Source organism: Saimiri boliviensis, chromosome 7 (assembly GCF_048565385.1).
Source record: "Saimiri boliviensis isolate mSaiBol1 chromosome 7, mSaiBol1.pri, whole genome shotgun sequence".
Classification (NCBI taxonomy): Eukaryota; Metazoa; Chordata; class Mammalia; order Primates; family Cebidae; genus Saimiri; species Saimiri boliviensis.
Window position 1 is genome coordinate 90,826,101 of NC_133455.1, and position 24,985 is coordinate 90,851,085.

Consider the following 24,985-nt stretch of genomic DNA (forward strand, 5'->3'; position numbering starts at 1 on the left):
GCCCAGAGGATCTAAAAAATAGCCTCAAAAGAGCAAGTCTAAGAGTGATTGGCCATAAAGAGGAGGTAGAGAGAGAAGAGATCAGGTAGAAAGTTTATTCAAAGGGATAATAACAGAGAAATTCCTAAGCCTAAAGAAAAAGATCAATATCTAAGTATTGATCTAAGGAGGTTACAGGACAACAAGTAGATTTAACCCAGAGATTATCTCAGTGTATATAATAATCAAACTTCCAAAGGTCAAACATAAAGGATCCTAAAAACAGCAAGAAAAAAGAAACAAACAACATACAATGGAGTTCCAATACATCTTGTTGCAGGCTTTTCAGTGAAAACCTAACAGGCCAGGAAAGATGGCATGACATATTTGAAGTGCTGAAGAAAAAAATCTTTTACCCTAGAATAAAATATCAGGCAAAAGTATCCTTCAAGAATGAAGGAGAAATAAAGAGTTTCCCAGAGAAACAAAAGCTGAGGGATTTCATCAACACCAGACCTGTCCTATAAAAAATGCTAAAGATAGTTTTTCAATATGAGAGGAAAGGATGTTAATGAGTAGGAAGAAATCATCTGAATGTACCGAAAGCTCACTGGTAACAATGAGTATTATTAATTGTAGTGTGTAAACTACACTTAAGTAGAAAGCCTAAATGATGAACTAATCACAAATAATAACTACAACAATTTTTGAAGACATAGCCAATACAATAATACATGAAAAGTGGGGAGATGATGTTAAAGTGTAGAGTTTTTATTAGTTTTCTTTTAGTGTGTTTGTTTATGCAATCAGTGTTAAGTTGTCATGGGTTTAAAATGGAAAACAGGTTAAGATAGCATTTGTAAGCTTCACATCAACCTCAAATTGAAAAACATACAATGGATACCTTAAAAATAAAAAACAAGAAATTAAATTATACCTCCAGAGAAAATAACCTTCACTAAAAAAGGAAGACAGAAAAGAAAGAAGAAAGAGAAGACCACAAAACAATCAGAAATCAAGTAAGAAAATGGCAGTAGGAAGTCATTATAGATAATAACGTTGAATGTAAATGGACTACACTCTCAAATCAAGTTATAGAGTGAATAAATGAATCAAAAAACAAGACCTCATGATCTGCTGCCCACAAGAAACATACTTCACCTAAAAAGATGCACATACACAGAAAATAAAGAGATGGAAAAAGATATTCCATGCTAATAAAAACCAAAAAAAAATTAGCTATATTTATATCAAACAAAATAGATTTCAAGACAAAGCTATAAGAAGGGACAAAGGCCTTCATTATATAATGATAAAGAGGTCAAACTAGCAACAGGATATAATGTAAATATATATGCACCCAACACTGGAGCACCCAGATACATAAAGCAAATATTATTAAAGAGAAATATAGACCTCAATACAATAATAGCTGGAGACTTCAACACTCCATCTTCAGCATTAAACACACCTCTCAGACAGAAACTCAGTAAAGAAACATTGAACTGAATCTGCACTAAGATCAAATGGACCTAATAGATATTTACAGAACATGTCATTCAACAGCTACAGAATACACATTCTTCTCCTCAGAACATAGATCATTCTCAAGGATAGACCATATATTAGGTCACAAAACAAGTCTTAAAACATTTAAAAAGTGGAAATAATATCAAGCATCTTCTCTGGCCACAATGGAGTAAAACTAGAAATCAACAACAAGACCAATTTTGGAAACTATACAAACATATAGAAATTAAATAATATTCTCCTGAATGACCAGTGGGTCAATGAAGAAATTGAAGATTTACTTGAAACATGTTTAGGAATGTACAACCTATCAAAATTGAACCATGAACAGATTCAAAACCTGCATAGAGCAATAACAAGTAACGAGATTGAAGCCGTAATAAAAGTCTCCCAGCAAAGAAAAGCCCATTACCTGGTGGCTTCACTGCTGAATTTTACAAGTCATAGAAAGAAAAACTAATACTAATCCTACTCAAAATATTCCAAAAAATAGAGGAGGAAGGAATACTTCCAAACTTATTTTATAGTACCGATATTACCCTGATACCAAAACCAGATAAAGACACAGCAAAGGAAAAAAAAGAAAGAAAGAAAACTATAGGCCAATATCCCTGATAAACAGTGAGGCAAAAATCTCCAACAAAATGCTAGCAAACTAAGTTCAAGAACACACTAAAAAGATCATTCACCACGATCACATGTGATTTATTGAAGACAGACAAGGACAGTTCAACATGTAAATCAACCAACATAATACATCATATCAACAGAATGAAGGACAAAAACCATATGATCATTTCAATTAATGCTGAAAAAAGCATTTGATAAAATTCAACATCCCTTTGTGATAAGAATCCTTAAAAAACAGGATATATAAAACACCAACATAATAAAGGCTGTATATGACAGACCCACAGCTAGTATCATAGTGAAAGGGGAAAAACTAAAAGCCTAAGATCTGGAGCACAACAAGGATGTCCACTGTCACCAGTGTTATTCAACATAGTACTGGAAGTCCCAACTAGAGTAACCAGACAAGAGAAAGAAATAGGCCTGGTGCAGTGGCTCATGCCTGTAATCTTAGCACTTTGAGAGGGCAAGATGGGAGAATTGCTTGAGCTCAGAAGTTTGAGACCAGTGTGCAGTGTGAGCAACAGAGTGGGATCCTGTCTCAAAAAAAATAAATAAAATGAGGAGAGAGAGGGAGAAGGAAGAAAAAAAAGATATCTAAATTGGAAAGGAAGAAGTCAAATCAGCCTTGTTTGCATATGATGCGATATTACATCTTGAAAAGCTAAACACTGCACCAAAAAACTATTAGCACTGATTAACAGATTCAGTAAAGTTGCAGGATACAAAATCAACATAACAAAAATCAGCAGCATTTCTATATGCCCACAGTGAACACTCTGAAAAAGAAATCAAGAAGGTAATTCCATTTACAATAGCTACAAATAAAAAATTAAATACAAATTAACCAATGAAATAAAGGATCTCTACAATCAAGCCTATAAAACACTGATGGAAGAAGTTAATAAGGACACACACAAAAATGGAAAGATATTCTATGTTCATGTGTTGGAAGAATCAATATTGTTAAAAATATCTGTACTACCCAAAGCAATCTACAGATTCAATGCAATCCTTATCAAAATACCAATGACATTTCTCACAGAAATAGAGAAAGTAATCCTTAAATTTATATGGAACCACAAAGGACCCAGAATAGCCAAAGCTATCCCGGGCAAAAAGATTAAAACTGGAGGAATCACATTGCCTGACTTCAAATTATACTACAGAACTATTGTAAGCAACACAACATGGTACTATCATAAAAACAGACATATAGAGCAGTGGAACAGAATAGAGAATCTAGAAACAAATCCACGCACCTATAGTAAATTCATTTTTGACCAAGGTGCCAAGAACATACACTGGGGAAATAAATAGTGCTGGGAAAACTGGATATATATATATATATATGCAGAAGAATGAAACTAGATACCTATCTCTTGCCATTTGCAAAAATCGAAAGAAATTGGATAAGAGAAGCATGTGACATCTTCAGAACAAATGAGGTTGGGAAGTCATCCTCTTCAGACTTAATTTTCCTTCTGTTTTTGTACCAACCACATTTATGTATGCCTAATATCCCATTAAAGGAATAGGGTACCTCAACATTTTAAAAGAAATAGGCAAAATTTATCATGAAGTACAGTTACATTTGGTGAAAATATCTGGCTGTTATGATTGATTGAGTTTAAAGTTGTCTCCTCTCATTTACAAAAGAAAATGGGTAAACAAAATGTATGAGACAGGACATTTAAAATAAATGCCTAAAAGTAAAGCTAAAAACCATTAAGAAGGAAAAATGTAAAACTAGCCACTATCCTAATAGCCAGCATTTGAGTCTACACTATAAGCAACGTATATTGCTAAGGGCTTCGCATGTATCACCCATTTCATCCTTACCAAAGCACTATTAAGTGGTTACTTTTGTTAACCATATTTTCCTGTTGAGTAACTGAAACACAGAGAGATTAGTGATCTCCTGAGGTCACACAGCTAATAAGTGGTAGAACTGGGATTTTACTTCAGTCTTGCTTAGAACTTGAATGCTAATCTTCGGTGCTATTCTGCCTTCCTAACTTGGGGACACGAATTTTCCGAGCTTAAAACAAGCAAGGAAAGAATATTCAGTACTTTTTCCAAGTGCTAAATTTTGAGAAAGTCACTGGGTGAATTCTAATATACTCACGTAACATTACGTAACATGAGAAAAACATCATTACTTGCTGTTTGGAGAAGATCCAAACGTGTTCTTCATAATAATATTTCTCTCATCCACCCTCAACAAGGGAGCTTAAACAGTATCTCAGTTAACACAGCTAACGTGATTCGAAATCCAGATTTCCTAAAATGAATTGCACTGAACATTGGGTGTGGTTTCTGTCATCGATCCCTGTTTTACTTACTTCATAGCATGTGCAGCAGTCTGTGATGATCTTGTTTATGTGTTTATTTGACTTTGCATACTTTGCATTGCTGGCCTCCCCTGCTAGAGTGACAGCAAGGACCAGTCTGCTTTGCTCATCTGCATGTCTTTAGAACTTACCGTAGCATCCGGAATAGTAGGTGCTCAAAAATTTTTTTTTTAGTAAATAATCGTCCAAAGACAAAGAATTCTGCCTAAGAACAGGGCCTCAAGATCTTCAAAATACAAATTATGACTAGGAAGAGTCATCGTTGCTGGAGGGGTTACTAGCAGAACATTCTGGGCCAGAGTTGGAGAGCAGGGTGTTGACTCTTAGTTGTTTTTTTCTTCTTTATAAGCCCTGATGTCAGGGTCAGTTCCTGGAACTGTGTTCTGCAGGATCCACCCAAACCCCATCCACACAGGCAGTTGGGAACTTTCTGTAGTTGGCAAAGTGAGTGGACAGAAAGGAAGATCTTCCCCCGACCTCTAGCACTGTTTAGTTCAAAGCTCTCTGCTGCTGTCTTCCATCAATTATCTCCAACCTGAACTGAAAGACAAAACACTTCCTGTTGCATTTCTGCAGCAAGGGTTGCATCTGGCTTCCCACCACCAGATTTGTTTTTTCTCAGCACTTCTGCAAACACAGGACTTATGTGGACAAACCAAGCCCTGCATTGCAGCCCATGCTATTTTAGGGCACCCCAAAGCCTATGGGCTGTGGCCTCCCTTTTCGGCCTCCTCCACCATTGCTTTTCAGTGTCTCCACCCCATGAGCAGCGTATGAGGGGGAAAAAGGCAGCACTCAACCTAGACCCATTTTCCACTCAAGGAAGAGAATAACCTAACTATATTATTTGTTCCAATGTTTTCTCTAAATAAATCTGAAACTCAAACACAAATCACATCATATTTTTTTAAAATGTGACAACTATTCTAAGCTTTGGTTTCACAAGCTGCAGGGGCAGTACTAGCCTTCCCATGTATGTCCTGTAACGCTGCATTTCTTTATTTCCCCTAAGCATGCCGTGCCTCACTACTGCACCTTTGCCCTTGCTCTTTCCTTGGCTTGGGTCACCCTGACCCCACTGTCTTCAAGTTTCAGATCAGATGTCACCACCCACAGACACTCTGAAATTTCCAGATGTGGCTATGTACCCCTCTCATGTCTCCCTTTGTTTCAGCACGTACTATATTTTATTTAGCAATCTCTTTATCTGTCTGCCTCCTCCATGCGACTGCAAGCAATTCCTTGAGAGCCATGTCTTTCTCATTTCTTGCTCACAGTTCCTGGCATAAAGTCTAGCATGTAGAGAGAACTCAATAACTATTGATTGGAATGAGTCGTATTGCCTAAAAGCCACGATGCTCTCACTCTCTGACCTATTTTTTTTCTGCTTTCAAAACTCTTGAAAACACCAGAAACATTTTAAGTGACTTTGAGTATTAGAACTTCTGAGGATGTAATCTTTTGTTATTTCTCTTCCTTTTCAGGAACCTCTTTCAGGAGCTATAAAAGAGAAAGGGAGGAATCATGTCCATGATCGCAGCTTTCTATGGCGGCAAGTCCATTCTCATCACAGGGGCCACAGGCTTCATGGGCAAAGTGTTGATGGAGAAGCTGTTTCGCACCAGCCCGGACCTGAAAGTCATTTACATCCTTGTGAGGCCTAAGGCTGGCCAGACACTCCAGCAGAGGGTTTTCCAGATCCTAAACAGTAAGGTATGCCTTATAGGAAGGTGTGTGTAATGGGCAATGCCTTAGGGCAAGATGATTCACTACAGTGTTCTCTTATGGCCCCACATTGCAAGTGGGGACCAGGCTACCTGCACAGGTAGAGGAAGGCAGACAAAACAAGATAGCAATCAGCTGCTCGTGGAAATCGGTGGTGTTTTCCCAAAAGAGGGAAAAGAGTGTTTAGTTGCAGTCCAGGGCAGGTGAGATCATCTATGTTCTGGAAACTACTATGTATCAAAATACTCAAACTTCCTGAGTGGATGCCTCAGGTTTAGTATCTGCTGCAAGTTCATCTGAACTCTTTACTAATTTTCTTTTAAATTTAAGGTGGTTTTTCCTCCCCAAATTTTTGGATATTCTTCTATTCTATTTTATTCTATTCTATTCTATTCTATTCTATTCTATTCTATTCTATTCTATTGCATAGGAAGCAGATGTAATTACTAAATTGTCTAAACTCTACAAGGTTTAGCTGTTATATATTTTATTTATGGAAACTTTTGATATTTCCATTATTCCGTAAGTTCTCTCTTTTTTTTTTTTTTTTTTTTTTTTTTTTTTGAGATGGAGTCTCACTCTATTGCCTGACTGGAGTGCAGTGACACGATCTTGGCTCACTGCAACCTCCACCTCCCTGGTTCAAGCAATTCTTTTGTGCCTTAACCTCCTAAGTACTTGGGACTATAGGTGCACAGCACCATGTCCAGCTAATTTTTATATTTTTAGTAGAGACAGGGTTTGACCATGTTAGCTAGGATGGTCTTGATCTCTTGACCTCCTAATCTGCCCGCCTGGGCCTCCCAAATTGCTAGGATTACAGATAAGTACTTCTAAGGTAAAAACATTGGAAATAAAATATTATATCTGTGAATGAGCATTTGGATATCAAACCCTCTCTCTTCTTGAAAAAAAAGACATTATACGTATTCTCTCATGTTTTAATTTATAAATTTCAAGGCAGTATAACCTCAGGTCTCAAATGTATCTGAGTTCGAACTCTGGCTTATCAATTTGTTGTCATATTACTTCTTAAATTTCAGGTTTTAGATTTTCAAACTTTCAGATGTTTTAAATAGAAACAACTACTTTCACGGGAACTAAATGAGAAAATGTACACATGTTGTTCATTATGCACTTTGGAATATAGGGGGTGACATAAGATGAGCAAAAAGAAAATTCAAAGTTTTTCTTTTTTACAGACTACTTTCCAGTGTGTAAGAATGCTACCATCTATGATACACATGTATCTGATAGCACGGCACGTTATAGACTGCCCAGAAACACTGATGATCAAATTTATCTGCTTGCAACAGAAAACGATTTTGGTACAAACCATCATCAAGCAAATTGGAAAAGCCTCATATCTCATAGCTTGACCCAGCAGTGGGACATAATAATCCTAACAGCTAACTTTCACTGGATATTTACTACACGGTGCCTACTCTCCAAAGCTCTTTTCACACCTTACTTCATGTATCTTTGCAACAACCCTGTGACGTGAGAACCAGTACAGTACTATCCTAATTTTATAGATGGGAAAACTGAGGCCTGCATCATTAATTGGCCTAAGGTCTCCTGCTCAGTAGAGGAAATGTCGGATTTTCAACCCCACAGCCTGCCTCTAAGGCCAGCATGCTTGCTCCTGCTCACACTGCCTCCAGGATAACTAATGGTTCTCGAAAGGCTGATGTGACAGAGAACCCAAACCTAGAATAAATTCCCAGGTCTCTCTTCAGACAGCTTTTTTCAGTTATCTACCACGAACGGACTTTGTTTTCTTAGGGTTGATCTTCTCATGGAGTATCTTAATGGTGTTCTCTGTATTTCCTGAATTTATATGTTGGCCTGTCTTGCTAGGTTGGGGAAGTTTTAGATAATATCCTGAAGTGTGTTTTCCTGTTGGTCATTCTCCTTGACTCCTTCTGGTACTCCAATCAGTTGTAGGTTCAGTCTTTTTATGAAGTCCCATTATTTCTTGGAGGCTTTATTCATTCCTTTTCATTCTTTTTTCTCTCTTCTTGTCTTAGTTCGGTAAGGCGGTCTTCACGCTCTGATATCCTTTGTTCCGCTCAGTTGATTCAGCTGTTGATACTTACGTATGCCTCATGATGTTCTCGTGCTGTGTTTTTCAGCACCATCAGGTCCTTTATGTTCCTCTCTAAACTGGTAATTCTTGTTAGCAATTCCTCTAACATTTTATCAAGGTTCTTAGCAAAGAAGCTAAGAACCTTGATAAAATGTTAGAGGAATTGCTAACAAGAAGATGCTCCTTTTAGCTCATCATAGTCTTTTATTACCCATCTTCTGATGCCTACTTGTGTCTAATTCGTCCATTTGATCCTCTGTCCAGTTCTGCACCCGTGATGGAGAGATGTTGCGATCATTTGGAGGAGAGAGGCATTCTGGCCTTTTGAGTTTTCAGCATTTTTTCCATTGATTTTTTCTCATCTTCATGGGTTTGTCTAGTTTCGGTCTTTGAGGCTGCTGACCCTTGGATGGGATTTTTGTGGGGGCCTTTTTGTTGTTGATGATGCTGTTGTTGCTTTCTGCTTGTTTTTCTTTCAGTAGTCAGATCCCTCTTCTGTAGGGCTGCTGCCCTTTGATGGGGGTTCGATTCAGGCCTTATTCATCTGATTCGCTTCTGTGCCTGGAGATGTCAATCAAGGAGGCTGGAGAGCAGCAAAAATGGGTGCCTGCTCCTTCTCCTAGGACCTCTAACCTCGAGGGGCACCAACCTGATGCCAGCAGATCACTCCTGTAGAGGGAGTGACAACCCCTGTTGCAGGGTCTCGCCCAGTTGTGGCATTGGAAGCAGCATGGTGTGAGGAAGACCTTTGTCCCTTGGTGGGGAGTGTGTGTTTTACTGGGGGGAACCCACTTGTCTGGGTTGCCCTGATTCCTCAGAACTACCAGGATGAGAGGCTAAGTCTGCTGGTCCACAGAGACTGTGGCCACCCCTCCGCCTAGGTGCTCAGGCCCAGTAAGAGCAGAATTCTGTCCCTGAGCGTCTGGCTGGAGTTACTGAAGATATTGTAGGGAAGCCCCTCCCCCACCACTGAGGAAGGATGGGTCAGGGTTAGGCATGAAGAAGCACTCTGGGCCCTGACTACCACCGCTCGTGTGTTGGACTGTGGGGACAAGCCTTGGGACAAGGCCATCCAGCCTCCCTGGCTCCAGCAGGGGAATGGAGCAGCCTGGAGCTATAGAAATGGGTGCCGCCCTTCCCCGCCCCGGGAGCTTTGCGTGTTAGGCGGTGTGAGTCCCCGTGCTGGCTGCTGCCCCTCCCACAAGGAGCCCGACTGGCTTAGACAGCAGGCAGTGGCAGCCAATCCTGGTCGCAGACCCCCGCTCCCTTCGGAGTTTAGTAGGCTTAAGCAGATTCCAGCTGAGAGGCCTTAAGAATCTGTACTTTCTGGGTTGGGATGCTAGGCCCTGGTCGCGTAGGTTTGCCAGTGGGATCTTCCAGCCTGTGAGTTGCACAGTTCCATGGACAAAGCAGTTTCCCCAGCTCGGGGGTGGGCTCACTCACCACCTCCCTTGGCTGGGGGGAAAGGGTTCCCCTTCCCTGTGTGGTTCTCAGCTGAGCCACTGCACCACACCGCTGTCTTCCTTCCCTCCGTGGGTCAGCCTTCTAGTCAACTCGATGAGAGAACCTGGATACCGCAGTTGCAGGTAAAGGATTCACACGCTTACTATGGTTTTTTTAATTAAAAAAAATTTTTTTTATTGGAGACTTCGATCACCACTGCTTCTAGCTGGCATCTTGGCCCCACCTCTGGACTTGTTTTCATCATAGAGCGGACATTTCTTGTTAGTCTGATAGCTTTGTTGCCAACTATGGATTTCTAGATAAATATTGTGGCAGAGAGTCTTCTGGTCAACCCAGTCTTTACCTACTGCTTCTTTCAATGCAGCGTTTTTGATAACACAGCAACACTGACTTTGTTCCAGGAATCTTGATTATACTGTATGTAACTTATCTGTGAACCGGCCTTGCAAATCTCAGCACCTGTTTTCACTATTGGGCTACTTATTGACAGCTGTTAACTTTTATGAAGAGTAGTTCTCAAAGTGTGGTCCCAAGATCAGCAGCATTCAGTATCACCTGGGAACTATCTGTTGTGATCAGATGGTTCTTAACAGCCTGGGCTTTGGAGGCAAACGGACCTGGGTTTCAATCTCCGTATTACCAATTATGAGCTGTGTGATTGTAAACTAGATACATACTTTGCTGAGCCTTGGTTTATCTGTGAAGTGCTGTAATAATACCTTGCTTACCCAGGGGGCCTCTGCGTCTTTCTCTCTTGCCCCCAAGGCTTTCTGGATTTAAGGTATGCCTTTCACCACTATTTCCTAGGGCCTCACTTTTTGCTACGTTATGCTGTATACTAAAGTTATGCCTCCCCAAATGTTTTTTTTCCATAAACTTTTCCCTCTAAGAGTTGTGGGAAAAGGGAATCTGATGTGTATAATATAGTTAAAAAAAACACATCTGTGGTAGATCCCAAAACATGTATACGTGGCCATTTTGTGGGTAACAAGAACAGATTCCATCACCTGATTATTAAACACAAGCCATTGGCTATGCAAATATCTATTTTCTTGTCATTCTATGGAATCTGATACCTGTAAAGAGATCTTCCATGGAAAAAATTATCTGCTTGACTTTATTGCTGCTTATCCCAAAACTGAAAAGCTTTTGCTACACAAATTATGTATGTTTCAGAATATAAGAATGCTGTTGCTGATTGGCTGTGGATAAATTTCTATGCAAATAAGGAGTTACTTAACAAATAGTTACTGGCCACCTATGAGATTCAAGATATAATTGCTCGTATTCACTTTGAAATTGAAAATTCAAAACAAAGACAAGAAAGATGAAATTATATTTTTTAAGTTATGGGGATGAACTGTTTTTGAAAGGTAAAAGAAACCTCTAGATTATATATATATATATATATATATATATATATATATATATATGTGTGTGTGTGTGTATGAATATATACACACATATATGTGTATGTTTGTGTGTGTATATATACGTATGTATATATATTGCCTTCAATAAAAAAAAAATTGTTAGAGTCAAAATGGTACCATCTCCAGATGTTTTTGTTTAGCTTGGTATCTGAAATCATTTAGGTGACACATTCCCATGTTTGGAGAATTTTTAAAAGTTCTTGTCTACATCTGTGCTATTCAGTATAGTAGCCACTAGCCATATATAGCTATTTAAATTTTAATCAGTTATAATTAAATGAAACTTAAAATTCAGTTCTTCAGTCATAATAGCTACATTTCAAGTGCTCAATAGCCACACATGGTTAGTGGCTTATTTTTACTGGACAGGGCAGGTATAGAACATTTCCATTATCACAGAAGTTGTACCAGACAGCATTGATATAGTTGGTTAAGTATCTTGTAGAGAAAGACTATATTGTGATTCAGATTTCCATGTTGTCCATCATTTTTATTAATCCTAAAGACACTTATGGAGTGCTTTTATGTCTTAAGTGCATGAAAAGTGTGAAGAGTGTAAAGAGAAAAATCATGTAGCCACATGGACTGGTGGAGACACATTTGGAACATGATTGCAACGCAGCCTGAGTTCTCAAGGGAGACGAGAGCAAAGGGCAATGAAGGCAGAAAGAATCATGCTTGCTTATGCATGAATAGTGTGGTGTGTTTGGGAAACTCTGGGTAATTTACTGGGCCCTAGACAAGTAAAAATGAGGACTAGAAAAGTATGCCAAGGCCAGATCTTGAAAGACTTCACATAATTACATCAGTCAGGTTGCATTCCATTGAAAGAAAACCCAACTGAAACTGGTTTGAAACACCAAGGTGAGGTATTGATTATACAGTGGAAAAAATCCAGCACTGGAGTGGTGAGCAGCTATAATTTAAGTGGGCTCTGACTGCCTTGGTCTTTGGGTCTCTCAACTCTACCACTTTATTCTGGTTTTATCCTCATGATGAATAAGATGTTTGCTGTAGCTTCAAGCTTCACACACATACATGGCAATCTTCAGATGAGGAGAGGCTGGCCCTCTCAAATATTTTTTCCCAAGATTGATGAAACTTGTTTTCTAAAAATCTTCAGCAAATTTCCCTCCCATCTTATCAGCCTTGTTGAGATTACATGTCCATTTCTGGTCAGCCTCTATGGCCCGAGTTATACTATGTATTGATTTATTCAGAAACCTCAGACCTAAGCCAGTCACTGTCTAGAGCAGGTGTCCCCAAACTATGGCCCGCGGGCTGCATGCGGCCCCCTGAAGCCATTTATCTGCCCCCCGCCCCCGCACTTCAGGAAGGGGCACCTCTTTCATTGGTGGTCAGTGAGAGGAGCACAATATGTGGCGGCCCTCCAACGGTCTGAGGGACAGTGAACTGGCCCCCTGTGTAAAAAGTTTGGGGACGACTGGTCCAGAGGGTAAGAGTGCATGGAGCTCAAAAAACTTTTCCCCAGAACTGTAGTGAGATTATATGTTCTCAGGCAAGGTGGCTGCTGGAGAAAGGTGAATATCTGCTTGATAATTCAGACACTCATCAAGAGAGAAAAATGGATGTTAGGGGCTTAGCATCCTGAGTGCAGCATGTTTCCGGAGTCAGACAGACCTGAGTTTGTCTCTCTCCACCACTGGGTGGTGTGATTTTCCATAACTGAGCCTTAGTTTCCAAATGGAAATTATAATAGTCATTGTCTTTTGTACTGTTGTGAGATATAAATGAGTTAACATAGGAAAGGCACTTAGAATACTGCCTGAACCACAGTAAACACTCAGCAAATACTAGCTTTAAATTCATACTAAAATATAGGAGGGCGTTTGAGCTTTATCTTTTAGGGCCTGACACTCGCATTGAAGGTCTTTTTTATCTTGGCAGCTAGATAATTTCCTACTACTCAAATAATAATTAAAAAATTAGTACTTAATTAATGCTGATGACAACAGGAAAGATAAATGTGAATTAAGTAGTTGGGATAGACATCACACGGCCTGCAAAGCTGAGAATATTATCTGGCCCTTTACGAGAAGTTTGCGAACTCCTGAAATAGAGGACCAGAAAATGCCTTCTGATATAAAAACCTAAACATGTTAAGGCTGGGCATGGTGGCTTACACCTGTAATCCTAGTACTTTGGGAGGCCGAGGTGGGCGGATCACTTGAAGTCAGGAGTTCGAGATCAGTCTGGCCAACATGGTGAAAACCCCATCTGCACTAAAAATACAAAATTAGCTGAGCATGGTGGCAGTCCCCTGTAATCCCAGCTACTCAGGAGGCTGAGGCAGGAGAATGGCTTGAACCCAAGAGCCAGAGGCTGCAGTGAGCCAAGATTGCACCACTGCACGCCAGCCTGGCCAACAGAGTGAAACTCAGTCTCAAAAAAAAAAAAAAAAAGGGATAAAATACATTTTTATAAAATAGTTTTAATGCATAGCTGAACTTGAGGCAAAATAAGGAAATCCCTGTGTCCAGAAATGACAAAGTACATACCTACACACAAAAAGAGCGAGAGAAGTTGAACAAGCACACAAATATGACAAATATTTATTGAGAACCAAATATACGTCAGGCACATCTTGCTCTGTGTCTGGGGAATGGGGGCAATAAGGTAGAAAATAAAACAGACATAGGATTGACCTCATAGATCTTAAAATCCAGTGAGGTAGACAAGTTTCATAAGAAATAAATGTATATGTAAGTATTTTGAGAAGTACTATGAAGATAAAGAACAAGGCACTTTGAGAGAGAATAACAAGTGACATCTGTTTTAAAATTATGCAGCCAGAAAAAGACTCCAGAGATGGTGTAACTGAAACTCAGGAAGAGTTAATATGCTCAAGAGAATGCAGGAGGGCATTTCTTTCAGGTAGATGGCTAGGCTCTGCCTACTTTGCATGCTTCTATCTGACTATATAAGGCAAAAAATTTATAGAAGTAGAATCATGCCTTTGCTACAAAACCAGAAATGGATAGAGGCTTAAGAAGAAATTTCCATCTCATCAAATGAGCATTTTGATCCTATAGTAATTGTTCCAATTTAAAACATTCATTTGTACAGATTTTCTTCTTTTCTTATTTTTTTGCGGGGGGTAGGTGGGTGGGTGGGAATCACTCCTTTGTCTTTATTAAAGAAACTTAGAAAGAAACCAGACCTGGCCACCAAGGGGTGAGGTACTGGCCAGGAAGGTGAAGTGGGGCTCAGGCCCTGGGGATTTCAAATGCAGACTGATGGCCTGGGAGGGGCCAAGGACACCAGATCCTGGCAACAACTGAGGAGGTACCCAAGGGCACTTTCAGGCACTGGGGTCATTAGCTGGTTCTGTGGGCAGGGGTTGGGGGTTGGGATGCAGGGTAGGTTGGGCTGGCCTGGAATCTCCCTGAGGCCACCCTGCCTGGTCTACCTAGATCATCCACTGGTCCTGATCCTGTTCGTTGCCTTCCATGTCCACCTCATTGACCTCTCCATCATCAGGTGACTCATTGTAATCATTCATCTCGTCCATGTCCTGCATGTCCTCATCATCCTCTGAGTCCTTTTCACTATCCTCATCGTCTTCATCATCTTCTTCTTCCTCGTCATCATAGTGCTCTGATGCTGGCTTGCCAATAGGAACCAGGTTGTTGTCTTTCTCTGCAATGCTTTGGAGTCAGGCCTGATACTGCTGTGCCTGCTGCTGCAGCTCTATCCCTTCCACACAGGGTCGATCCAGATTAAACCACAGTGTCTCAGTCACATGAGGGAAGAGCGAGGGGAACAAAGTGGACATGGCTCCTAGACTGGGTTTGAGTCCTGGCTCCACCACTTACTAGCTCTTTGACCTTGGCTGAGTCACTTAACCTCTCTGGGCCTCACTGTCTTCATTGCGCGGGGAGGCGACTGCCGCGGCGACCCGGAAGCGCTTCACCCAGCCTGAGCGGAAGAACCCACCAGAATCCGGGACTCACCAAACGCATGCGTCCTTTGTCTCCTTTTGTTTTTCCCACTCCCCTCTTATTTATTTTTTTTTTTTTGGAGGACAGGGTCTCACTCTGTTGTCCAGGTTGGAGTACAGTTTGCAATCAGCTCACTGTAACCTCAAACTCCTGGGTTCAAGGGATTCTCTTGCCTCAGCCTCCTGAGTAGCTGGGAATACAGGCACAAGCTGCCAAAACTGGCTAATTTTCAAATTTTTGTAGAGATGGGGTCTCACTAGATTGCTTAGGCTGGTCTCGAACTTGTGGCCTCAAGCAATCCTCCTGCCTCGGTCTCTCAAATTTCTAGGATTACAAGTGTGAGCCACCACACTTGGTTTATACATATTTTCTATGGTTTTAATACAACAACAAAGTCTCTTTGAGACAGAGGATAGACTTTTCTTTTAAGTACTGAGACATGGTCTCTCTCTTATCACCAAGGCTGGAGGGCAGCGCATGATCATGGTTCACTGTAGCCTCCCAAGTAGCTGGGACCACAAATATGTGACATCACACCCAGCTTTTTTGTTGTTGTTGTTGTTTTTAAGACACGGTGGTCTCACTACACTGTATAGGCTTGTCGCAAACTCCTGGTTTCAAGCAATCTTCTGGTCTCAGCCTCCCAAAGTGCTGGGATTACAGGTGTGAGCTACCACACCTGGCTAGAGAACAGACTTTCAATAACACAAGAAAAGTACTTTTTATTCTAAGGTTGAATTTAGGAGCCTGTATAAAGTAAAGGTGGATAGAGGAGACTGACTGCTTACAGAAAGCTAGACTTGATACTATTACAGGTCTCCTGAAAGATCTGGGGGAAAAATGTTTAAAATTGCAACTGGAAGATATTTGCTAGACTAGAAGTGCAGAGTCCTAAGCACTCAGGAATGCAGAAAATGGCTGCTGGTTGGGTTTTCAGTTTTATTTTTTAAATTTAAGATACCATCGAACCCTAGTTATTTCTGAATTGAAGATGATGAATTGATGAGTATGTTTTGTATTAGCAAAAGCAAAAAGCTTATTAATTCATATTTCTCATTAACAAAACCCATAGAGAGAAATTCTACTTTGCCTTTGTAACCCATATGTCAGCTTGGATATCTCTGCCCTTTAATAAAAATGTAATTAATGACATTCTCCAAGAATAGTTGAGAATTCTCAGGTGGCTAATTTTTCATGGTCATCTCTGCTGTTGCCTGGGATGAATTAGTTATGTTTATGAATCATCTTTCATTTCACATGAGCTCCATACCAAGTTGATCCAGCAGGCCAAGGTCGTTTCTTGAGTTGTCATAAATTTAGACTCAAACAACAAAAGGAGACAACACTTGCCTTGGACTGCCTACCACTAGGACCTGCCTTTACTCCCACACGTGAACGCCCAGTCTTTCAATGGGTCATCCTCTACCCTGTTAGCTGAAGTTTTCTTTGTTTATCTTCTCATCATTTTCAGTCTTCTATTTATTGTAATCTAGGAGAAAATGAGGTCACTGAGTTTATTCATTATGCTGAGTTTAGTACACAAATTCTAAGCAATATTTCACAGACCTGGCTTTTTCTTGGTGAAATAAATATGGGCTTTGGTAAACTGTTTTTCTCTCTTTATGGTCTCACAGCTATGTTTTGGATGGCTAAAGCTTCTAAAAGTCTAAACCCTCAATAGCAGGTTACTTGTAGGTTTAGTTCTTATGTCTGTACTGGGAGGTAGCAGAGGGCAGTAGAAAGAACACTGAAGCTCTAAATACTCTCCTTAATCAGAGAAGTAGAACTTGGTAGAGAGACCATGACCTAGTTACCTAATCCATATGAGTCTTGTTTTTATTATGCATAAACTGGATATGATGATAATGGCTATTTCACCGTGATTTTTAAAGATCAAATGTGATCCTAAGTATAAAGTAATGTTTTATATTGTGCAGTATAAATATTAGCTTTTTATCAGTAACCTCTCATTTCTTTTACCCAGATAGGTTCTTTTGTTCAGTATCGCTAAGCAAGACCCTCTAGATAGCCTGCATCAATTTCACACTCTTACCAAGGATGTATGCGTTCCTGCATTCTCTTTTCTATAGTTAGTCATCATTTCACTAGAAAGACATTTAAGAATTCATATTTATATTATAACATTTAATTTGAGAAAACCTTTTTGAAGGAAAGGAGAGTATAATCAGAAATTCATCTATAGTCTTAAAGTCCTAGGTTTCACCAGTTTGTGCCATATGTGTTCACATTCACTCTCCATTCTGCATGAGTTGGACTAATGTGGGTGCTGAAGGAGACAAACCCCCCAATTAGTAACTTGACACAAATGAAAGTTGCTTCTCAGCACAGTAGGTGTAATTGGGAGAAGGCATTGCACTCCACAGTCATTCAAGGATCCATGCTGATGGAAGGTTGCCATCTTCTGCACATGGCTTCTGAGCCATCCAAGGTCTCTCTGGATGACAATATACAGCTGTCAGTGGGGTAAAAGAGACACTGAACATCATGTGGAAGTTTTTTGTGGCCCAGGCACAGAAGTGCCCACCACATCTGTCCACATTCCACTCTCAGAACTGTCACTGGGCATCTAACTACAAGGATGGCTGGAAAACGCATAACCGTGTGCCCAGGAGAAAAGGAAAATAGTATTGTTGAACAACTAATGAGGTTCTGCCATGGCCTTCTTTTTAGGTCGCCAAAAATCTTTCCTGTCTTTCCCACACATAAAAGACACTCATTCCTACCCCAGGGTCCTATACTATTATTGCATCCAATCCAAAGTCCAAGGGGGAATAGATTGTCCTCTCTATCAGATCCAGATATGTCAGCTTCTCATTTGGCATTCTTGGATAAAAAAGCCAATTTTCTGCTTCCCATGTAGAGGTAAAAAGTATCTTTGTTTTCCTCTTGTCATTGTAGAACAGTGACAAGTTCACCAGAATTGAAGAAAAAATAACAAACAAACAAACCTTCCATTCAAAAAAGAGAAGACAGGCAGGCAAGCAGCAGTCTCTAGAGTATAACCATAAGAAAATCCTGATTAGCAAGTATTGAGAAGCTTTCTACACTGTGAGTGGGGAAATTCCTTAAGTAGCCTCTAAATCTGCTCTCTGGGAGGAACCCTCTTTTCCATCATTTTTTTGTGGTGGCTCCATTCTCTGGAAGGTTCTTCCTTATTTCTTATTCCCTGGCTGCCACCTCTGAAGTGGCCCTTAAGAACTGTACTCTTCTTGTGGTCTTTGGCTTCATAAGTCATTCTGCAAGAGTAAAGGTGGAAACCATTGGGTGTTTTAGGTTTAAGGTCAGTCATTTGCGAACTCTGGGGCTGTGGAAGAAAAAGTAAATCCCTTGGTTCATGCACACAGTGTGATAGCATGGCATAAGTAAAAGACATGAACAAAAGGATTAATGAAGAAGTGAAAGAAGGAAGGAGGATGTATTAGACACAACATCATCTAAAAACTAAAACTGGAATGCATTAAATGTGTTCATTCAGTAAGTATTGGCTGAGTGCCTACTAAGCATCAAGCACTGGGCCAGATGTGGAGGATACAGTGGCAACACAGGGGAAAAAACGTTAAAGGAAAACAAATTGGGTAATAAATTTGTTATTGGTTTTAACAAATCCAAAAAATTCGAGAAAATAGTGCAGTGTTTGCCAAATCTAAAAGTATTTCATCCTCATTGAGTCTTAAATTAGGAATGCACAGAAGCAGAATTACTAGAAAATCTCAGTTTTATGGGCATATTCCCTTAAGTAATAGCCCTGTATTGGAAAGTTGGTGGAGGTGGCCTGCGCATTTGAAATAACCAACCTGCACCTTTACCCTCTCCCCTAAATTCTAACCAAATAAAGTATGAAATAAGACATAACTCACCATGTTACACCAGCTTACCAGGAATCAAGTTGATGCTGATTGGAAACATGTCAAGCGATCGAGAAGAGTTTGGATTTATCTTTAACATTGTCTTCATATCACTTGAGACTTTAATCTCAGCCAAATATACTTCCAAAACCAATCTCTTGAGCAATGATCTTGTCTGGGTCCAGGCCAAGGCTTACTTCTATTGCATAGCCACTCTTACCCTTCTTGGTTTTTACTCTGAAGAACTTTCCTATCTGGGTCAGAGTCTTTCGGTAGGTATCAGATTCTGTAAATATTTATTATCTCATGTTAGTCAAGACCCCTCTAGATTCTGCCATTTAACTTTAACTAGTTTGGAGTAAACAGAGTGGTTTAAATGAAGTTGTAACTTGTTCCTAAGTAGGGCCTGGTATAGCTTTTAAGCAATACCAGCTCTCCAGTCACACATAATCATGAATGAATTCCAACTCACTCTAAGTACTACAGTGTTCCTGAAGGGAAATAGACCATACTAGCTATGTGAGGTTTGGAAGTTTTTCTTTAAAACATCGTAACCAAAAATGTTACCAGTTTGCTTTTGATTACTACTATATCCTCCAGGAAATATGACCAAAAGGACATCTGTTCTGTGTATCAAAATTCATACATCTGCTTCATTTCCTTTTATGGTATGCATGGCTATTGCCTCTGACTTCCAGTTTCCCTGCTGTCAGAGAGAAACAATTAAAGGAGAGATGCTTTGGACAAAGGTATTTAAAAAAATCCATTGGCCACAGAGAACTGGAACTGAAGAATCGCAATACAGGATTAATTTTCTTAAGTTTCTTAAGTATTTTCAGAGCACTTAAAGGGACATACCAGTAGCAGGGAAAGTATCTGAATAATTGACAGGATTCTTGAGTACTTTCTCAAAAAGATAATTAAGGTGGCACTCCAAGAAAACAACCAGAAACACCACAAATAATGTATAGATATTTTTATTGTAGTATTACTTACAGTAAACTTGGATCCAATTTGAATGTTTCACGATAGAGGAATGACTAAATAAACAACAATACATACAAGTGTTAGACAAGTATTCAGGCATTAAAAATCATGTTTTACAAAATAGTAAATGACATGAAAAGGCTTGTAATATCTTCGGTGGAAAAACAGGTTGCAAAACTGTATTCAGTATAATCTCGATGGGTGGTGTCTGGAAAAAAATATATAATCTCAACTATTAAAAAAAAAAAAGAAATAATCTCAACTATTAGCCCTAAATGTCGATGTGATCTTGGATTAATTTTATTTTTTTGCATTTTCAAATTAGAATTATGATTATGCTACTTCTATGGTGAGGAAAAATTACCCTCTGTAATAGTGAAAAAATAAGAACAGTAATCTTCTACTTTCAGTGTTTTCCAAATACAGTGAACGCATTACACATTTACAGTGGAAGAAATGAAGCACTTATCGTGTAAAATAGTAAACAAATCAGAATAAGGCAGAAATCAATCATGAATTTACAAAATTATGTCATCAAGTATAAGTTTAATTCACTTTTAGTTTTGAAACTTTATTAAAATTAAATAGTTTGACTTATTAGAAATAGGATTCTAAGTATTTGACATTGCTTTTTTAAAAATTATCTTCTATTTTTTCACAAAATCTGAGTTGCTGCTAGGGAAAGCACACCAGATTTCATGTGTTGAAATATGAGCATGCTCACCACATATTCAACTTGATGATCCCTAGGGTTTCTAAGCTGCTGTTTCATCTCTTACCTATGGAAAATATGCTCATGTAATTATGAACCAGTCAGCTTTTCATTGTGTCGAAAGCAAATCTAGATAGTGAAATTGGTATTTTATCTTTATTGTTATCTTAAATATGTCTTTGCTTTAAAATACATGGATGGCTTTCACCGCTATACTAGATAATGAGTTGCAAATAAATTATTAAGTAGTAAAGTTCAAAGGAAAGCATTTTGAGTTTCCTAGTGTCTTACTGATATGTTTCTTTTTACAACGACCATATCCCATGTATATCTGTTTAGGATCTTAAGTTGCTAATAATCTACTCTGAGTAATTCTTTGAGAAAACATTAAAAGGACAATATCTATGCCTAGGGAATAAAACCTGAAGTAGTAGAAATTATTAAAAGTCATGCAGTTACTTAAGAATGAGTGTGAGCTCAGACACTGAAAAACATGAGAGAATTGAAAGGATATGAAAAATGGTCAACCTTTTCCTGTTAACTTATAGTAAAGTATATAGTATAAGTACTTAGTATATAAGAGAAGAGTTAGAATGAGATTGTACCAGGTTCAGAATTCCTCATCTAGGGAGACCAGATAAAATTCAGAGTTTTTAGATAGGGACTATCCTGAATGATAACACCAGTAAGTGGGTTTATAAACAAAGACAGATATTGGCAGGTTGCACTGGATACTTCAAACCAGTTTCTCTGGAAAAATGTGATACACAGCAAACCCTCAATCACCCCTGAGGTAAATCAACTTTGAAATACAATAGAGAACACTTCGTGATAAATCACGCAGCCTTACTCACTGGGTCCACAGTTCACAGAACATGATTAGATTTAAGACAGTAGAAGATAGGGACCTTTTATGAACTAGTTTATTGAATCCTTTTGAGACTATCACTGGCATTTCCTAGAAGGCTTAAATTAATTTTTAAGAGGTAAACAAATTAACTTTGAACTAAAAAATAAAACAAAACAAAACAAAAAACTTTGAATTAGAACACATCTGCAAAGAAAAGCCCAACAATCTAACATTGTTGATTATTAAAGAAGCACACGATAGAAGTGCTAATTTTATTTTACAAGTTCCTTGTTAATTTTCAGACTCTTGTAGGGAAAAATAAAAGTATGTTAATGCTTGCCCCAGGCTTCCCTGTATAAAAGCTGCTTTTTCTCAACTTCCAAAAATGAATTCCTGATTGACATCAGTGATTCTGTTTAATCTCTATTTAAGGCAAAGGCAGTTGGAAACATTTAAACTTCCAAAATTGGAAATATTTGCATTTAAATGTACAAAGCCAGTTGTGTTCCATGAACTGTTGTTTTTTTGTTTGTTTTTTAATTTTTCCTAAGAACTAAGAAACTATTCCACAGAAAGCAAGAGGCCTCTAGTGTAAGTAGTTTTCAGTTTTCCTGTCAGAAAGAAGGAAGGAAGGAAGGAGGGAGGGAGGAGAAAAGGGAAGGAAGGAGGGAGGGAAGGAGGCAAGGAAGGAAGAAAAGGAAGGGAGGGAGGGAGGAAGGAAGGGAGGAAGGAGAAAAGGGAAGGAAGGAAGGAGGGAAGGAGGCAAGGAAGGAAGAAAAGGAAGGGAGGGAGGGAGGAAGGAAGGGAGGAAGGAGAAAAGGGAAGGAAGGAAGGAGGGAAGGAGGGAAGGAAGGAAGAAAAGGAAGGGAGGGAGGGAGGAAGGAAGGGAGGAAGGAGAAAAGGGAAGGAAGGAGGGAGGGAAGGAGGCAAGGAAGGAAGAAAAGGAAGGGAGGGAGGGAGGAAGGAAGGGAGGAAGGAGAAAAGGGAAGGAAGGAAGGAGGGAAGGAGGCAAGGAAGGAAGAAAAGGAAGGGAGGGAGGGAGGAAGGAAGGGAGGAAGGAGAAAAGGGAAGGAAGGAAGGAGGGAAGGAAGGAAGGAAAGGAGGGAGGAAGTTGTAGTGCTGGGCATATACTAACAGTTCCAGAAATAGAAGCAATTTATTTTCTTGATTTCTTTCTTACCTTTTTTATACTACGTTTCACTACTTAACTCAGTCATCAACTGGTTTTACATGCCTAACTTCTTTCCATTTAAAAAAAAAATATCTTCCAATCATATCAAGTCTTTTTCTTAAAAGCTTCTAATGGCCCATACTCGTTTCATTCAAAAAGTTACCAAGCCATGAGGTTCAACATGATTTTGTCATCATGTTGAATATGTATCAACAAGATACATTCTGTTCTTAGAAGTATCTGGATCACAGGAGAGAATGAGAAATGTTGGCATGACATAACACACACAAATACACACACACACACAACACAGCTTTCTAATCAGCAGCTTTTGGAAGTGGAGTATTGCTGTGGAAGTAGCAAGGGGATTTTCCTATTAGGGACCTACAAAGTGATAGGCACTAAGATAAACATCTGACTTTCGTTACTGTAATCCTCAGAAATCTCTGTAGGATGCCTTTTATACATCACAGGTGAGATATTAATTCACTGAAGTTGTCATCTGTCCAAGGTCATGTAATTTGTGATACAGCAAAAGTGGAATGCAGGTCTGTAATCTGTAAGCCCACACCTTCCCTACTGCACTGCATTGTCTCCCCTAGGAGATTTCTTTCTCGATGAGGAAGGTAAGACTATTGCTTGCCACTTCTGAGTTAGTATCAATGCTTTTTCCATCCTTCAGCATAGATAATGCAGAGATGTCACCAATTCTGTTGGAGAGGAGAAATAATCTTAAGTTTGGTCTCCATCTTCTAGCCACCCTAGCTCCTTTTCTTCCCAGATGCAAGAAGTAATTCTCGAAGGTCTGTAAAATTGACCTTTGGTGTGGGAAAAAAAAAAATAAGATGAATCAAACGTTGTGTTGCCTTTAGCATTTATTATAAATTATTATGCAAAGTGGACTAAAATTTTGTTAAATGCAATAAGAACAGCATGATATATGCTTAATTCTCTGATATGACAGAATAAGATAATCAAGTGATTGGCATTTTAGATAACAGGCAAATAAAGACACGATGGCCCAGAGAGGTAAGGAACTTGCCCCAGTCACACAGCAAATAAATGGCAGAATCAGAATTCAAATAGAGTCTTTGGTGACTCCACAGGGCCTGAGCTCTTTCCAATACAACCGTGGTTCTCAATTTCAGAGTGTGTCAGAATTACTAGAGCGTGTATTCAAAGTAAAGAGAGATGCCCAAGTTTGACTAATAACTGTTGAATGAGAATCTTCAGGGTCAGAACATAGGTTGGTTGTTCGTTTGAGCAACTTTCTGGGCAACCAGATCAGCTGCAATCTTGATTCTCTGGAACTTAGGTTCTTGGCCTCCCAACCCTGAAGAATGGGAAATGGGGCCTCAGTGTCCCCGTGAGTGTTACAGCTCAAATAGAACTTGTGGACCCAAAGAGTATGTGATAGTACAGTTTATATGCAGAGTGAAAGGACAGGTTCCACGCAGTGGAAGGGACCCGGAGAGGGTGCTGCTGCATCTGCAGGCTCCGGCAGCTGGAGATTATATCCCTGAGTTATTCCCTCCCCATTCTTGTTCTCATCCAATGAGAGGGTTTTTTTTTCAACCTTTCTCTGGATTAATTGATTTTTGAATCCTTTACCGGATTGGCTACTGTTTACAAACCCTGCATCACTGAGCCTTTGACTCCAGGGGCCAGAGATGGGAAAGGTCCCTGCCCTTAAACAAAGCCCCTAAGAACCAGAGGTGGGAAAACTGCCGGCCAGAGGCGGGAAAAGTTCCTCTAACACAGTTCCTCACTGCTATATGCCAAATTTTGACAGCCATACTACTATACCATGCTGCCTTATGGAGTTACAGAAATGATCCTTGCTAAACCATTAAAAACTTCTAGATTAATCCTCTACATCTTATGGGACTTACTAGTGAACTAGCAACAATTTTAACATTTTGTGAATTTTTGTTAATCTGCACATGGGTATAATGGTTTTTGCTTAAATCACTGTACTCACTTGTATTCAGTTGTTCTCAACTTAGAACTAATTTGCAGAATTCATTGATTTGTTTTTACTCAGCACTCTAAAACTTCTCTAAAAACATTACAGTGTCTCTTTCACCTTGGGACACCAAATACTCCACAGAGATTGCCCTTTAATTTAAGGGATCTTCCTAATTTCTTTTTAAAAAGAAGATATTAAGCAAATCTTGGTGGGTTATTGGGACTAAATAATATAATCATTTTTAAAGAGAAAGAATTAGTAAAA

The 24,985-nt window shown here is 39.3% G+C and overlaps 1 protein-coding gene and 1 pseudogene across 2 annotated transcripts in view; one reads left to right on the forward strand and one right to left on the reverse strand.

Moving 5' to 3' along the window:
* The window catches only part of FAR2 (fatty acyl-CoA reductase 2), a 154,973-nt gene that overhangs the window by 95,436 nt on the left and 34,552 nt on the right, over positions 1-24,985 (forward strand). For both annotated transcript variants that reach the window (XM_003926616.4, XM_003926617.4), the window contains exon 2: positions 5,978-6,206. In XM_003926616.4, the coding sequence (XP_003926665.2) occupies positions 6,018-6,206 (189 nt within the window). In that variant the 5' untranslated portion in view covers positions 5,978-6,017. The remainder of the gene's footprint in view (positions 1-5,977; positions 6,207-24,985) is intronic.
* On the reverse strand, positions 14,346-15,205 carry LOC101031562 (anaphase-promoting complex subunit 15 pseudogene; annotated as a pseudogene).